The sequence below is a fragment of the Agelaius phoeniceus genome, chromosome 6, assembly GCF_051311805.1.
Source record: "Agelaius phoeniceus isolate bAgePho1 chromosome 6, bAgePho1.hap1, whole genome shotgun sequence".
Lineage (NCBI taxonomy): Eukaryota > Metazoa > Chordata > Aves > Passeriformes > Icteridae > Agelaius > Agelaius phoeniceus.
The window spans coordinates 28851639-28868035 of record NC_135270.1 but is presented as its reverse complement, the minus strand read 5'-3'; the positions used below and the strand labels follow the sequence as shown (position 1 = coordinate 28868035).

The following is a 16397-nucleotide window of genomic DNA, read 5'->3' as shown; positions in this document are numbered from 1 at the left end:
ACTTTAGTCTGTAAGCATAGCCTAGTCAAGAAAATACCCCTGTAAAATTGGAGTATGGCATGACAAGAGTCATCTTTTCTCATGGCATCCATCTGAATGCTGGTCAGTTTACAAGTAAAAAAAAATCTCTAAGTGGCATTGCTACAACTTCACACTGGAAATGATATGAATGTTAAGTTTGTTCTTCATTTTAATCCCCTGTGGATGACCAGTCCTGCAGGCAGGAATGACCAGCACATTGCAGTGGGGCTGTGGGAGGCAGAGCCTACTCCTCTCCTCCAGCTGCATAGCTCTGGAGGTTTCCTGTTTGCCTACCTAATCTGACACTTCTGCAGGGGCAGTTGAATAAGAATGTATCACTTCTTAAGGTCAGTGTTCTGGTCTTAGCCAAAATATAAGGGGTTGATATAAAGTACATCCCCTTGGAATCATGCTTACATGGAGAGTCTTCTGTGAATTCTGATAGATGCAGGATTAGGTTCTGTGTCTATTTTAGGGCTCTGCCTAGGCTTATTGCCAAAATCTTACCTAGATTTCTATCTTTTTCTCTTCTCTGCCCTTTTAATTTTTGCCTAGTACAGGTTTTGGTTGGCTGTCCAAGATCTCAAGAAACGACCTTTACAGGATGTGACCACAAGAGTGGAAGAAATCTGGCAAGAGTTTCTAGCTCCTGGGGCCCAAAGTGCTATTAACCTGGATTCCCACAGCTATGAAAAAACAAGCCAAAATGTCAAAGACCCAGGGAGATATACATATGAAGATGCACAGGTTAGTTTTTGGTTTTATGGAACTACTGCTAATGAAATTCTCAGTTTTAATGTGATATTCTACTATCACATTGTCACTGCTCACTTGTAAGAAAAAGGAGATGCACAGTTTGAAGTGACTTTGAGGATATCTATTCAAGCTGGGTAAATGATATTTTCATTGAATCTATCTGTTATAACAGGCTAAGGCTCCTCTGGGAACAAATGTTCCAAAATCTACAAGTCTGCAAGGCGCTGCAAGCTGGAGCCATGTCTCAGAGAAAGCACAGGTGAAAAAGTGCTATACAGTTCAGCTTGTCTGTCTGTGCTACCTGTCATCAAAGTCTGCCATATTTACAGAATGGCCAATGTCAGATCAAAACCCTGGCTAATACACTTTTTTCTATATTTTATTTATTTATACCTAATTATATCCCCCTGCCAAACCCCAAATGCAGCAGCTCCCTCCCACACAGCTAGAAATTTGTCCACCAGACAATACCTTAGAGTAATGATAGGACAGTAGGCAATGCAGTGAGCTTAATCCTTCCCTCCTAAGGCTCCAGATTTATCAGGGAAATTTTTACAGATAAACTGTACATGGAAAATTCCTTGAGGAAAACAAATAATTTGAGAAAAACTGCTATAAGCAAGGGTAAAGCTGCATAACCTTCTGGAAAGTGAAAATATAATTTTCTAATTTTTAAAAAAGAAAAATGAAGAAGAGATCATTTGGCAAATATTACTAGGGACACAATGAAAATATATCCTCCTCATATACATTTTTATCACAAGATGTAGTAAAACCAGCAGCAAATGAAAAGAATTCCTGGGTTTGGGGATTTTTTTAATTGGCATTCAAAAGCAATTCTTCAAAATGCTCCACTAACAAAATACTTTCATCTCAGGGGAGATGTTTTGGACCACTTATACAAGGTTAGGCAATGAATTTTTCAAACCAGCATCAAATACTCTATTTTCCTGAATGCAGTCTTGCTCCTTGGGGCCAGCAGAGAAGGAATGTGCATGAAGTTTCAGGGCAGTCCCCTGTGAATATCAGGCAACTTAAATGCCCTTTCTAAAGCTGAGAGATACAGGAGTGTGAAGACATTCTGGATAAGATGTATTCTTTGCTTGGCAGTTGCAGTGAAAAAGAACTGCATGCATCACCTGAAAAAAATGATGATGGCAAAATGCAGGCTAAAGTAGATAGGTGAGTAATGGGGGAATTGATTAAATTGATAAGTAGAAGTACTAAGAGTAAGACGAATATTTAGATGATGAGTATTTAATTAGAAGAAGACACAGAGGATTTAGCCTTGAACTGATCAGTTCACAATGTAATTGCCATTCAAAAGAGAGTTGATAAAATCAAGCTGGAGCCCTGGCAGTTAGACTGCAATTTTAGCTCCTTGGGTTAATTTTATTTAGTGGATTTTTGCACAGACAGATCTCTTCAATTCATCTGTTGTGGTTCATGGACACAGAAATATGAGGCAAGGGTAGACCTTCAAGGGCCAGCTATGGTTATCTTGGAGATTGAATCTACTGAATCCTCAAGAGAGGATAGCACAATGTGGAAGGTGAACCCAGTTACCTCCTTGGGCAGTGGGCTTCTGGTAGCTCTCCAAAGGCAAAGCAAGCTGTTTGTGACTGCTTGACTGGATAGCTGAGAAGGTGTTCTAACACAAGCAGGAAAAAGCAGGACATTGCTGAAGGGTGCAGTGCCCTGGTAGAGATTTTTTCTGGCTCATCCTGGAGAAGGGGAGTTTTTGTTTGCACATCAACTTCATGGGAGCCAATGCAGATGGTCCCAGGGTGCAGTAAATCTCCCAGGACCTGCCATGGTGTTTCTCACAGGTCAGCCTGCCACTGCAAAGGCTCTCATCCATGAATGTGCAGCAGCTGCCTTATCTCAGCACCCTGGCACCAGGAGTCCATGGGAGCTCCCACACATCCCACATTCCTAGGGACTCAACCAGATACAGCTAATCAAAACACCCTCTGTGGGAGGAGAAAATACAAGTGTTGTCCTGTCCTCAGTAGCTTTAGCACAAAGAGGAAAACAACTGAAATGTCCTTGTAAGTAAAAAACAAGAAAAAATTTAGTTTACTCAACAGCACATTCTTTGAGTGCCTGCAGGTCTGAGCCACTACAAGGAAGGAAGAGTGTTTGCTGATCTGAGAAAATTAGTTTGATACTCCTGCAGTGGAAGAATAGGAGAAAGTGATGTGGCACTCTAGTTGTGACTTGAGAGATCCACAAAATGCCAATTCTGTATAAAAACCACTGGAAATGGACACATTGCTGTACTTGGGAAAGGCAAGGTGTAGCAAAGCACATTCAGGCCAGCAAATGCTTTATAACAGGAAGTTGAAAGCAAAGCATCATTTGTTATTGGGTGCTTAACAGTCTACATTGATGTGCTTCTTTGCACACCCTTGGCTCCCAGCCCCAAAGAGCTCTCCCAGATGCTGCTCAACCATCTGGTAAGGCAACTAGCCTGGATAAAAACAGGGAGAAAAAAGGCTTTTGGCAAACATTCCTCTCACTTCAAACCTCTTTGTCCCTAGGCCAGTCATGGTCTGAAAGTAAATGGGTCCTCTGTTTAAAAAAATCTCAGCTTCAAATCTCAGTCCCCAAAGCGCTCCTAAACCTGAATTTGGTGTGCATTTATTATTTCAGACAGACCTCTCTCTGAGACGGATTTCTGTTCCACAGAAGCAAATGTTGTGCCATTTCCCCATCTCAGCTTGAGATACTGTGTCCCTCAGTGCTGCTGCACTCCACAGTCCTGCACTGCTGGGCTTGTATGGAGTTGCTCCTCCTGCTGTGGCTCCCGCAGGTGCCATCGCCCACCCCATGCCCAGCTCAAGCTGTGCCAGCACATCTCAGCTCTGAGCAGAGGGTGCAGTGCTGGCTCAGCCTGCACTCCCCTCCCCAGCTGTCCAGTTTGTTGGTGTCTCTGCCCTTGAGCAGCCCAGTGCTGCTCCGAGCTCTGTCCTCATCATCAGCTCTGCCAGCTATCTTGATCCGCAGCACCTTCTGTCATTTTAGTCCTGGGCCCCTCCGGAGGGGTGCCTACCAATTTAGCTGATTATTTTCTGCTCTTAAACAACTGTCCTCTGAGTAAAATATTATGATTATCAAACCATTTTCACTGGGGAGCAAAGCAGCTTTTAATACAAGGGGCATCGTCAGGAAAGGTCAGTTCAATTAAACAGTGAAGTACTTAGCAGGATGTAAGCTCCCACAGGAGTTATCAGCATCGTTGAACAACCAATGTGGGGCCCTGCAATATGAAGCAGGCACCACCAGCTCTAGAAAGTAAATAGGTTTGGGTCCATCTGAATGGCCTCTTTTGGCTAATGAAGCTGCTGACAGCCAAAGTAATTCATCTTTAAATGGGAGCACATAGCTGTGAGTGTGACAGTTATGGCTTATCTACATGTTATTAGTTTTTTAACCATTCTTCCACTACCCCCATCAAGCATCTCCTTGCCTCCTCTGAAATGTCTTTCTGCCTTCAGAAAATCTTTAATCCCTTCCTCTGTCCCTTGGTGTTGGGAGCTAGTATCACCAGGATGTATTGTGTTTCTTCACAGTAATGTTTGTAGGGTCATTTAGTCTACATTTACTAGTAGACTTCAGAGCTAGGTGTACCAGAGCCAGGTAAGCCACACAGTTGGCTTTGGAATTCCTTTCCTGTTTTCTTTTTTGATTTTTACTCTTTAATAAATAAAATAGAGTATTAGATTGACATTCATTTACCTGAACTAACCAGCTGTTGTTTCTATGAAGATAATTCAGGGAAATTCAGTTCTAATCCAGGCTCTGTTAGGAATTTTAGCTGTTCTTTTCAGATCCTTGGCTAATTCCAGAGCAGATTTAGACCATAATGCTCAATTCCAGGCAGCTCAAACCAGAAATTTACCTGTCCCAGATTTGAAACAGAATCATTTGGGACAGAAGGCACCTTTAAAGTTCATCTAGTCCAGCTCCCCTGAAATGAGCAGGGTAGATCTTTAACTAGATCAGGTTTCTCAGAGCCCTGTTCAACTTGACCTTGAATGTTTCCAAAGATATGGAATCCACCACCTCTCTGGACAATCTTGGCCAGAGTTTCATTATCTTTATTGTACAAACTTTCTTCCTTAAATCTAATCTTGAGATTTGAGCCCAGTTCTTGCTCTCAGCTGCCTCACGTGTAGTTCAGTTTGTTCTGGACTGTGGCAGAGATACAAGTCCTTGCAGGATTCATCAGTGGTCAGTTGTCAGTTCGCATTCTGGTTGTATCAGGAAGCTCAAGGTGCTGAGAGAATTTGACAGGATCCTGTTGAATTCAAAACCAAACTCCCAAGTTTAAGCAAGGATCTCTTGGAAGTGAAATGTTATTTTTTACCAAGAAGGGAAAAGGAGGGAGGACTTCTCCTAACTTTGTGTTTTCAAGCATGCACAGGATGTAAAAGTCCTGGTGTCTATTCAGTGGGCATAGAGAATTCCTTTTGTAGGTCTGGAGCTAAATCACAGCATGGAAGGAAGATGAGAAAATCATTCATTGCGTATCTGTATCATCTTTCATGTAAGAACTTGGAGAAGCATTATTCCTATTTTCTTAAAGTTTTGTGCAGTCACCCAAGTTATGTGCATGCATGTAAAGGACAATGACTAAGGGTTGGTTAGCAGTGCAGGCAGCCAGCAAGGGGACACGGGGCAGACCAAGGTGCTCTGCCTCTAAGAGGGGATCAAGTCCACATGAACCAATGCTGCTCAGAGACATTGAGCCTGTGCTGTGGGGAATTGAAAGCACTGCTACATGACATCACAGTACATGACATCAGCTCCAGAGGTCCTGGGGGCTTTTGACAGCCTGCACTTTCCTGTGGAGGTTAGGGACTGCACAAGGACTTGACCTTTATTCCCTTCTCCTTCTTTGACTCTGATTCTGTGGGACTGGAGGAAAAAATTGTTCCTTTCACTGCACTCTGGTTCTCTTCCTTGTATTTGGGTTATGGTGACTGCAGAAAACACACAGAGTCTCACTGTTGTGTGTATATTACAATTAGAAGCAAAAGTGCAAGCTCCTGCCCTCATGGATTTCACAAAACAACCTAAAAAGGAATCTAAAATCAAGAGCCCCACAAATACAGCCAGAAGAGTAGTTAGATGTCTGGAACAAAAATAGAAAGGGATGGTGGAGGCTTACGCTGCTGTGCCTGGTACTGTGGAAAGGAGGAAACAAAAAACTTGAAGCAGAGGTTTATATAGGAGCAGATAGTCTATGTTGTTATTTTCCTGTTTTGCTTTGTTGGGAGTTTTTTTTAAATGTACAGATGCGCCACACATTAGAAAGTACTTCTTTTATCTTCTGCCTTCCATTTTAATTTGTAGTTTAGCAGTCATGTTAACATCTACCATCCAGCCTTTGTCTTGCTGTTCCCTTTCTGTCTCTGAAGGCATCAGGGATCAAAATACTGTCTACGCTAATGTCCTTCTGTCACACACGAGCAGAAAAAGGGCCAGGAAAAAGTCACAAGTCACCCCTCTCCTTGCAGACACAGTGACAGAAGCCAACAGATCTCTTCAAATGAAAGATCATGGGAAATGGGGTAACAAGAACAGTCAGCATATTCCCACAGGACAATAGTCTGCCTGTTATTCAGGGTGCTGATCCTGCCAAGCTGTCTAAAACTACATACATGAGTATTAACAGTGCCTCAGTGCCAGACATTTCATACCTCCAAAAAATACCTTTAGATGGATTACATGGGAAAGTCTCTAGCTTGCTCAAAAATTGAATTCAGCACTCAGACTCTGGGACTCTTGTGTCAGTAGTGTCCACTGTGCTTCTTGAAAGCAAGAAACTACTGCATGTCAGATCCAGAGCAAGAGAATTTCCTCTTCATGTGAAGGTCAGGAAGCTGCTGATACTGTTTCTTTTCTCCCAAATAGGGAGTGAAAGTGCTTGCAAGTGTGTCCTTTCATCTCATCAAGAAGCCAGAACTCCAGGAATCCCCTTCTCATGGACTTTGAGGTTATGGTCTCTTCCTGCTAAACCCATGCACTGCAGGAACACCGTGGTCTTTAATTTTTTTAAGGGCTTGTTACCTTCCTGAGTGTTCACACTCCTAATTAAAAATTTTAGAAAAAATCCCTGGGAAGATCTATCAGCAATGCATTTCATATCCCTGCTCAGCCCACAGCAGGTATGAATGTGGGCTGTCAATATGGGGTTTGCTGGCAAACAGTTAAAAGATTTCAACATACATTTGGACTCTGAGATCTTGAGTTCAACCACTTAATGGCAGCCCAAGATGTTATAGCAGCAGATATCGTACAGTCAAAATGTTGATGAGGTATGGAAAACTGTTTATCTGTCCAGTACTTGTTCTCTAGGTAGGCATCCAAGCAGGGTTGGTGTTCCCTATCTCACCATAGCCACCTTTACTCAGAAGCTGTGTTCTGCTTGTTTCTGTGGGGCTGTATCCTGCTCTATCACCATCTCCTATGGAACAGAATGTCCCACTGAAATATAATTTCCTTCTGCTGTGTGAGGGGGTTCTGCATGTTCTTCTCCTTGGTACAATTCAGCTTTTTGGCAGGATTTTGCATGGAGCAAACAAGAAGGAAGTTGCTGACAGCTTGCAGGTGTCAAGGTATTGACCAAAAGGTTAACTAGTTACACCTCATAGCTGTACCACAGCATCTACAGGAGGGAAAAACCTCATCTTCATTGCTGCAACTCCTACCTATGGTATTGTTTGGAAAAGAAATGCCAGTCTCCTGAACGCTACAGAAGGTTGTCCCCTCCTCCCAGGCAAAACCTTCTCACTTGGGCTTTTTGCCAGTAGCCAGGATTTGGCCCATATTGAGAGAATCAGCCTCTTAGCCATGATCATTGTTCTCAAAACCTAAAGCTGCTCATATGGCGTTAGACTCCCGGCAGCCCACTCTTGTCTCCCAGGATAGCCCTTGCTATATTTAGGACTAAATCCTCCTGCAGTACCAGGCTGACCCCTTAACTGCACAGCAATCAACAGCCCTTTGCCTCTAGTCCTCTGCACTGCATCTGCCATTGACCCTCAACAGCTCTGCCCTCACATTTGTGTTTGAAGATATGAAGCAAACCAGTTGTCTCATCAATTTATAGAGGAACCATTGCTAAATTTATATGTTTCTTTTATCAATGTGCTTCTCCATGAAATATTTACATTGTGTTTCCAACTATGTATCTACAGGGCTAAACAAAGGATTTCTCTGTATTACTCAAAATGAGCTCTCATTGCTTAGTTATCCCTCTTGGTAAGGCTCTTTCTTACATTCCTGTGCCTTCAGCCCCGTGTAATTTCATTTGTGGGCTGAAAAAAAATTATGCTTTTTAGCTTAGCAGGGAGGTTGGTCTATATTACAGGATATTTATTCATCTTTTTTTCCCTTAGTAGTAAAAGCATCTTGGTTAAGTGTGAAGAAAATGCACCAGCTAAAACTTGGTTTAAATTATGTGCCTTGAGTACTTGAGACTGGCAAAAAAGATTTCCAGAGCAATTCACTCTTGACCAAGACCCTTATGTGCCATTTAGCAACCTGAAGCATTTCTTTTCCAACTGTAAATCCAGGCCAGCCACGCAGTCCCGCAGCAGCCAGAGCACCCGGTCCCTCCTGGCCCTGCTAGATGGCAGCACTGCCGGCCTCCGGGAAGGGGCTCACCCTGGTTCATGCAGGCAGGCAGCTCAAACAGGCACTACAGCATTTTTGAGAAGAGTGAAATCCTAAATGCAGAGACCAGAATAAGCAGATCCAGAAGTGCTTTTAGTGGGGATTTGGAAACATTAAAGGGAATTAGAATAAAAAATACGTGTTTCCCTGCTTTCTCACCCCTACTGGTGTTTTCCCATCAAGTTCAATCAGGGCAAATGTGAAGGTCTCTTCTGCAGCTTCTTCACTGTTTGGCTCATCTCAACTGTGCCTGCTACCAGCTACTTCAGCTTCCAGAGCTGATGCAGCAATTTTTACTGCTTTTTCCGAAGTGCATTTTAGCACCACCATTTAGGTTGAATGCAATTGATCATAATTGCTCCTAAAAAGCGTTGCATTCAGTTTTGGCACAAGCAATTGCTAAAGAGGGGTAGGTGTCCTTTCCTTTCTCTGGCTTTTTGGGAGATCCTGGTGGTGGTGTGGTAGGGGGTTCTGCTGGTCAAACAGGTTTCTTGAGGATGAGCTGGGAAGAGTGCAGCAGAATTAACAGGACACATCTCTAACAACCCATGGATAGCAGGTTTTGATGACTGCAGTATGTGTTTATGCTGGCACAGGGGTTAACCTCAGCTCCTTTGCCACAAATGTCTGTGCAGAGCAGGGGTGCTGACAGACAGCAGGCACTAGGCTGCTGCCAAGTGTAATTGGAAGGTGCAGCAGTCACACACCATGTGCTTGCAGAAGCGTCTGCTTTCTCCTTCCCACGTCCTCTTTGTACTATAGAGACAGCTTTTCCAAAAACAAACTCCAGGCAGGTTCTCAGCTGGCATCTCTTCCCATCCTTCCAGCAAAGGCCACAAGGCCTTCACTCAGGCAGCACTCTCTCAAGTGTGAATCTGCAGTAAATTCCTCCCCAGTGCCAAGCATACAGGTGGCACAAATATTAGCATTCATTGCAGTATGCTGTTATTTATTTAGTTGTTTAATCTACTGCTTTACATTGCTTGTGGCCTTTTCTTTTAATGGATTTGTCAGACATGCTGCAAATCTCCTTTGGAGTTGGCCAGAGGTTTGGCTGTGCGCTTGCAATACAAAAGGGGTCTCCAAATCAGCTCTCACTAGTTAATACCAGGTGTTGGTGACAGGGTGAATGAGTGCTCCAAAAGAATCCAGCTGTTAGTGGGATAACTACAGCAAGAACGTTTCTGACCAGTTTATGAAAGGCAAAGTGGATCCTTGCAGCTCAAGTACATCTCAACAGCTATCTAGCCTTAGTGTAAACTCCCCAAAATAAGCTAAAAATCGTGGAATAGAATCATTAAGGTGGGAAAATACCCCAAAAATCATGAAGCACAAGCTTTGACCAAACACCACCATGTCAATTAAATCACAGCACTAAGTGCCACCTCCATTCATTTCTTGAACACTTCCAGGGCTGGTGACTCCACTGTCTCCCTGGGCAGCCCATTCCATTGTTTAACCACTCTTTACTGAAAAAAATTATTCCTGATGTCCAACCTGAACCTCTGCCAGTATAGCTTGAGGCCATTTCTTCTCATTCTGTCACTAGCTGCCTTGGAGAAGATGCTGACCCCCACCTGGCTACATCATCCTTTCAGACAGTTGTAGAGTGATAAGATTTCCTCTGAGCCTCCTTTTCTCCAGGCTGAACAATCCCAGCTCCTTCAGCTGCTCCTTATCTGAGTAACTTTGTAGACTCATCACCATTTTCATTGCCCTTCTCTGGACATGCTCCAACACCTCAATTTCTTTCTTGCAGTGAGGGGCTCAAAACCGGACACAGGACTCAAAGTGTGCCCTCACCAGTACCAAGTACATGGGGACAATCCCTGCCCTGGTCCTTCTGGCCATGCTGTTGCTGCTACAGGCCAGGATGCCATTGGTCTTCTTGGCTACCTGAGCACACTCTGGCTCATGTTCAGCTACTGCAGACCAGCTCTCTCAGGTCCTTTTCTACCAGGCAGTTTTCCAGTCACTCATCCCCCAGCCTAAAGCACTGCATGGGGTTGTTGTGACCCAAGTGCAGGATCTGGCACTTGACCTTGCTGAACCTCTTACCACTGGCCTTGGCTCGTTGATCCTGCCTGTCCAGATCCCTCTGCAGAGCCTTCCTGCCCTCCAGCAGATCAACACTTCCACCCAGCTTAGTGTCATATGTGAACCTGCTGATGGTGCACTTGATCCCCTCATCATAAATAATCATCAATCAACAATAAAGATGGTAAACAGGGCTGACCCCAATACTGAGCTCTGGGGCCACCACTGGTGACTGACTGCCAGGATGTAACTCCATTCACCACCACTCTCTCAGCCCAGCCATTTTGATAGTTTTTAACCCATCAAAGAGTGCACCTCTCCAAACCAAGGGCTGCCAGCTTCTCCAGGAGAAGGCCATGGGAGACAGTATTGAAGGCTTTGCTGAAGTCCAGGTGACTTAATCCACAGCTTTTCCCTCATCCACCAGGCAGGTCACCTGGCTATAAAAGGAGATCAGGTTGGTCAGGCAGGATGTGCTTTTCCTATACCCATGCTAGCTGGGCCTGATCACTTGGTTGTTCTGTACATGCTGTGTAATGGTAGCCAAGATGATCTGTTCCATAAATGTGCTAAATGGGAAACCTGTTCCTGAAGTGAGCAAAGAATTGGCCATTTCCTTATTCCCCATCATCACCTAAAGTTTGCAGTTGTGTTTAGGCACAAACAGGGAAAAATTTATATCAGCAAGGTCAAATTTAAGGGCTTTCTGGAATCTAGCTGGTGTTCAGAGTTCATGAGAACATTGTGCTTGGCCTTCATAACTCCAAAATAATCTCAAGCCTGTCACAAAATATCAAGTTGAGTAAAATACTAGTGGAATTAGGAATGGATGTTTAGCCACCGATTCTCTTCTTGGTTCATATACACAAATCACAGGAAAGAACCAAGATTTTCTGCTAAAAAGAAACATTCTTAACAGAGAAGGTAATTCCTAGGATCTACCATGTGTCTTATGCAAGTCAGATGTTATTTTTTTATCATTCGGGTTTTTTCCCACATTTTTCTTGAGTGTTCCCAATGATCTGCTTATCTGGCAGCCATGCCCTCCTCAGGGTCACTGTGCTTTGACTGAGAGGGGGAAGAGAGACCTGAGATCACATTGCAGCACATTGATTTGGAGCAGGTGCAGCTTTGAGATGGTTTCTGCTATCTCAGCCACCTCCTATATTCCCGTCTGGACTGCAAACTTTATTTTTTCCTCCCCCTTTCCCCTCTTGTCAGGAATAATTTACTAAGCCTGTCCTTCATCTCTTTCCAAAGGTAAAGCTTGTGGAAGGAAAATAGCCAAGAGATGCCGAACCTTATCAGGGTTTACTTCCCTGCACTTAAGCTGTCAGCTGTCAGGGGTGGGATTTCCTGTTGGTTTCACTTAATTGTAAAAGAGAATTTTTTTGTGATTTATCTCATTGGTTCCCTTTTTTTTTTCTAGAAGGGACAACATTTCCCCCTTTTAAATGTACTGTTTTTTCTTCTTTATATCATATAATGGTTGTGGCAAGTAGAATGGTTATGTTGTGTGAAGTGTAACTCTCATGACAGAAGACCATGTACAGACAGTATGCTCAGTGAAGCTGGACAGCCCCCAGGACCACTGCCTATTTTCCCCACCATGGAGGACATGTGATTCAGGTGCATAAAACACAAATAAGGGTCTGCTTTTTTCTCATGACAAGATGCAAGCAGATCCCATTGCTTCTGTTGCCTTGGCTCAAGATCTGGGAAACAACAGTCATGGGGACATTTGATAGCAAACCCACTCTGCTTGCAGGAGTCTTGTAAGGGATTTGTTTGCTTCCTGGAGATTAAATCCACTGCACTTAGAAAAGCAGGTTCTTGTGTCACTTTCCATGTTAGACTGACATTTCCCAATGTGCACCCATTGTCACAGGGTAGTATCAGTACAGCCAGCACTCATCAGCAGCGTGCTGTGTGAGGGACTGAGTGACTGGTCAGCTCAAAAAGCCGGCTTGCCAGGGCTCCCTCACACACATCAAGTCAGTCTCTGTCTCCACTTGCAGCTGCCACTGCAGTGGCCTGAGATGGCAGCTCAGTGCTCGGAAAGAGCTGGCAAGGCTGCAGGGGAGACCAGTGGGACACGTGATGCCTGTCAATTGCTGGCCAAATCTTTAAAGACTTTTTTTTCCTGCCTTTTATCTGGTTTTATAAGCTACCTTGTTTAATGGTTTAATAGATCACTTGGGCAGTTTTGTTAGATGATTGTTTTAAATCCTTGGGTTTGCAATGTAACTCCCTAAAGGATTGCTGGAGCAGGGAGCTGTGAGACTGAGCCATACTTTGGAAGTGGTACATGGCAATGGCTGGGAGAGCCTACACCACCTAGAAGAAATGGTCCTCCTGCTCTTGTGCAGATGGGGCACAGGAACTTCCCATGGCACTTGTAAAGAAGTGTTGCAGGGATAATTCTGGACAGACTGCTCACAGTGCAAGAGACTAAAATGTCTGCAGCTGCATTGTTAAAAGTTACACAGGTAGTGAATTTACTTTTTCTATTTAGGGAACCAGCAGTAGTAAGCTCATCAGCCTAAAAAAAAAAAAAACTTAAAAAATTAAGAATTTTCTCAGTATAAGGATGGAAAAGCTCAAACTTCTTACCAGCACTATCGCGTAATGTCAGGGAGATTGTGCATGTTTATAAAGTACATTGCACTGGGAAATTTCAGGCTTTAATGTGGATGTCCTTTCTTTCCACCATGTGAGAAAAAGGTGGAAAAAAACCCAGCTGCTCAGTAAAATAAGACATGAGAGACCAGTGGGTTGCAATAATCCAAAGTGAGCTAAAAATCCATGACAGAGAAGGACAAGACAATTTGCACATGTTGCACAGAGAAACTAAATCCAAGCCCACACCTCTGCCTGTTGCTCAGGCTTCCACAGAAGATATGATCAGCTGTTAGATCTCCAGTAGCCTTCAAGGTATTTATGGAATGAGGAGCTGCTAAACACTAGCTGTAGGGTCTCCCTAGGAAGTTGCAGATTCTAGAATGCATAAGAGAAAATAGCTTCGTGGCAAAGAACAGAGTAGGCTACAGATCAAAACAAATGTTCTAGCCACCATCTTTTCCCATTCTGCAGCTGGATTTGTTGTGTAAATGGGCTGAACACACACCACTGCCACAATTTTAGCAGTAATCTTCAGGGTGCAGTCTCAGTAGGGATTTTCACTGTAGCAATGCAAGTTGTCCTGTACTGTTGCAAATTGGAAGGCAGTCTTTGCTGATCTGAGCAACTGGCTCAGATTTCCAGTAGGTGCTTCAGAAATGAAGTGTTGTAAATTAAATTACTAGTGTTTCATTCATGCCTTCAGTCTAGGGATTGTTGAAAGCAGGCCCTTTGAATTCTTACAATTAAAAAGTAAAGTTTGCTTCTGAAGCTATCATGTCTCCTATGCCCAACCTTCTTTCTTCATTAGCATTCAAAGCCTAGGAATACTATTCCCTGTTTGATTATATCTGTGGTGATCAGCTGAAAGGTAGCGCTGTTGTTGTTTAGGGATTCCAAGATGTGAAAAGCTGAGAAAATGCTTTATACCAATCAGCTAACTGCAGTGGCAGCAGAGCTGTGGCTGTGCAATAGTCCTGTTTCAGGGAAGGGCTTCAGTTAAGAAGGCAGCTTGTGGTTTATTTCATCTCAGGATCAAAGCATTTTTTTCTCTTTCTGACCACCATTTACTGAGTTTATACTGTTTTAAGGTCAAATACATGAAGTTCTCTTGACATGAGCAAGAATGATAGTTGTTGCTGGCATACAGGTGGGTCGTATGGCCAGCCTCATGTGTTGTCCTTTGCTTCTGTCTGTGTGGCAATGAAAACTGGAAGTTATTTTCCAAAAATGTTATCATCATGTTTCAGACCAGACACAGTTGTCTGACCACTGGTAAAGAAACCATTTGAAGCCCAAAGACAGTAAAAAAATTAATCACATCTAGCAAAATGTTATTATAAATATCCCTGTCACCCACCATGTTGGCTCAGCCACAGGACCTTCCTGCCCACCTCTGCACCTGTCCCACCAGCACTCTGCATGTACTGGCTGCTGTAAAGAGGACCACTAAGAGGATGAAGGCTCTGGAGACCCCTCAGGCCCTTTACTGTTGATGGGCTACAAGGTACCCACTTACTCATCAGTCTCCTCATGGTCCTGGAAAAGCACCAGTTAGGTGTTTTTTTTTCCCAAGTAGTTACAAAGAACTTATTAGGAGGACGTGGAGTCTCCTTGGAAACCTTAAGATGTAGCAGTACAGGCAAACTGGTTGAGGTATGGTTGGCTTTAAATCAACAGTCTTGAGTTTATGCTAGTTGAAGTATTTAAGAGAGAATACAAACCTTTTGATGATCATATCCATGATGTGCATTATTTTCCCTCTTCTTGTCTTAGGGCGTACTTGGCTCATTCTGTCCTGCATAAATAGAACAAATGTCCCACAGCTGGATATCAAATCTCATGGAAATGCTGTACATGAGGAGTATGAAACTGTGCCCTACCATGTGTTTTTTCTGAAGCAAGAAGGGTGACAGTTGCTAAATAGCTTTATATGAACGATTCTATTGCAAAATCTTGTGCTGTCCTTTGGATAGATAGTGCTGCACAAAGGAGGATCTGTCAAGACTAAAAGCAAGTATGGAAATTAACCAGTACAAATTGTTCATGCTCAAAGAATACATTTATGCTGTGTAAAAGGAAAACCAGTGGCCCTCATAGGACTGCACCAAATAGGGTAAGAAAGCTGGATTAAGCAGTTCTACTGTGTATAGACAGGTCATTGCTAATTACCTGTGATGGTAAAGATAAGGGAATTCTGCTTGGCTTGTTAACACACTGAAATAAGCTATGTGACTTCTGTCTGGTTTGGTTCTTCTAAAGTTTCATATACAATGGCTTTAGGGCTGGAGAGAATATTTCACATTGTATAATTCACTATAGATAAAACTGCTCATTGACTCTATAAAAGTGCTTCCTTGGGCAAAGTCTAAGAGAAAGGTCCAAGGTGCCTGTTTTTCTCTTGAGCCCTTTAGTGTGTTCTCAGTCATTATTTGGTCAAAGTATTTTGATTTTATTTTCCTGGTGTTTGGGATAATATCTTTTGTAAATCCAGGGATAACTAGGAGAAAAGCTGACTGTGTTAAGGGATTCTCAGCAGGAAAGTAAAGCTTAGCAAGGAAATTAGAAAAGGGTATGTATTAAGTTCTGCTGCAATGAAACAGCGCTTTTTAAATTTGAAGATACACATAGTAAGTGCTCTCAGAGCAAACTGGTAACAGCAGTTTGACTTAAGAGAAGACCCTAAGAGAGAGACTCACCCAATGTAACTTTATACATAGGATGTAGCCATCCACATCAGAGCTAGTCATGTAACTTCCCTTCATAGTCATCACAGACATGGGCTTCTTCAGGACATTAACATGTTGGCTTACTTAAGTGCATGTCTGAAGTGGAGATGAAATGTGTGCAAGTATCAGTTCCCCTCCATGAATAGAAAGGGATTGCTGAGTGATTGTTCAAGTATCTGTAGCTGGTAAAATGAAACCTAATCTATGAGACAATTTCTGGTGTTTATTTCTTCTTTCCAGGGTAGGCACTTTCTTATCATCTGGGGACTTCAGCGAGTTGCAATCTTTGCAGAATAATCCTGATGAGTGAATAATGTGTGCCAGCCTTTGGGGTGAGGGCTGTCTCTCTGTTTTGTGTTCATACAGCTCCAGGTACATCAGGGTCCTGTCCCAGGATGGACCTTGTGTACACTACCACAACACAGATAATCAATAACAGCAGACTTAATTAGAACTCTGATCAGTCTCTCTTCCTTTCAATTCTCTGTGTTTTAAGTTCCTGTGATGTTTAAATGAGGTTTGATAACAATTCTCTGTCTCTCATTCCCC

General features: G+C 43.1%; 1 protein-coding gene across 9 annotated transcripts in view; it reads left to right on the top strand.

Annotated features, from left to right (window-relative positions):
- The window catches only part of RGS6 (regulator of G protein signaling 6), a 247239-nt gene that overhangs the window by 205852 nt on the left and 24990 nt on the right, over nt 1-16397 (top strand). For 7 of the 9 annotated variants that reach the window (XM_077180264.1, XM_077180265.1, XM_077180261.1 and 4 more), the window contains 2 exons: nt 582-768; nt 950-1036. In XM_077180264.1, the coding sequence (XP_077036379.1) occupies nt 582-768; nt 950-1036 (274 nt within the window). The remainder of the gene's footprint in view (nt 1-581; nt 769-949; nt 1037-16397) is intronic. The other 2 variants (XM_077180268.1, XM_077180266.1) reach the window with 1 other exon arrangement.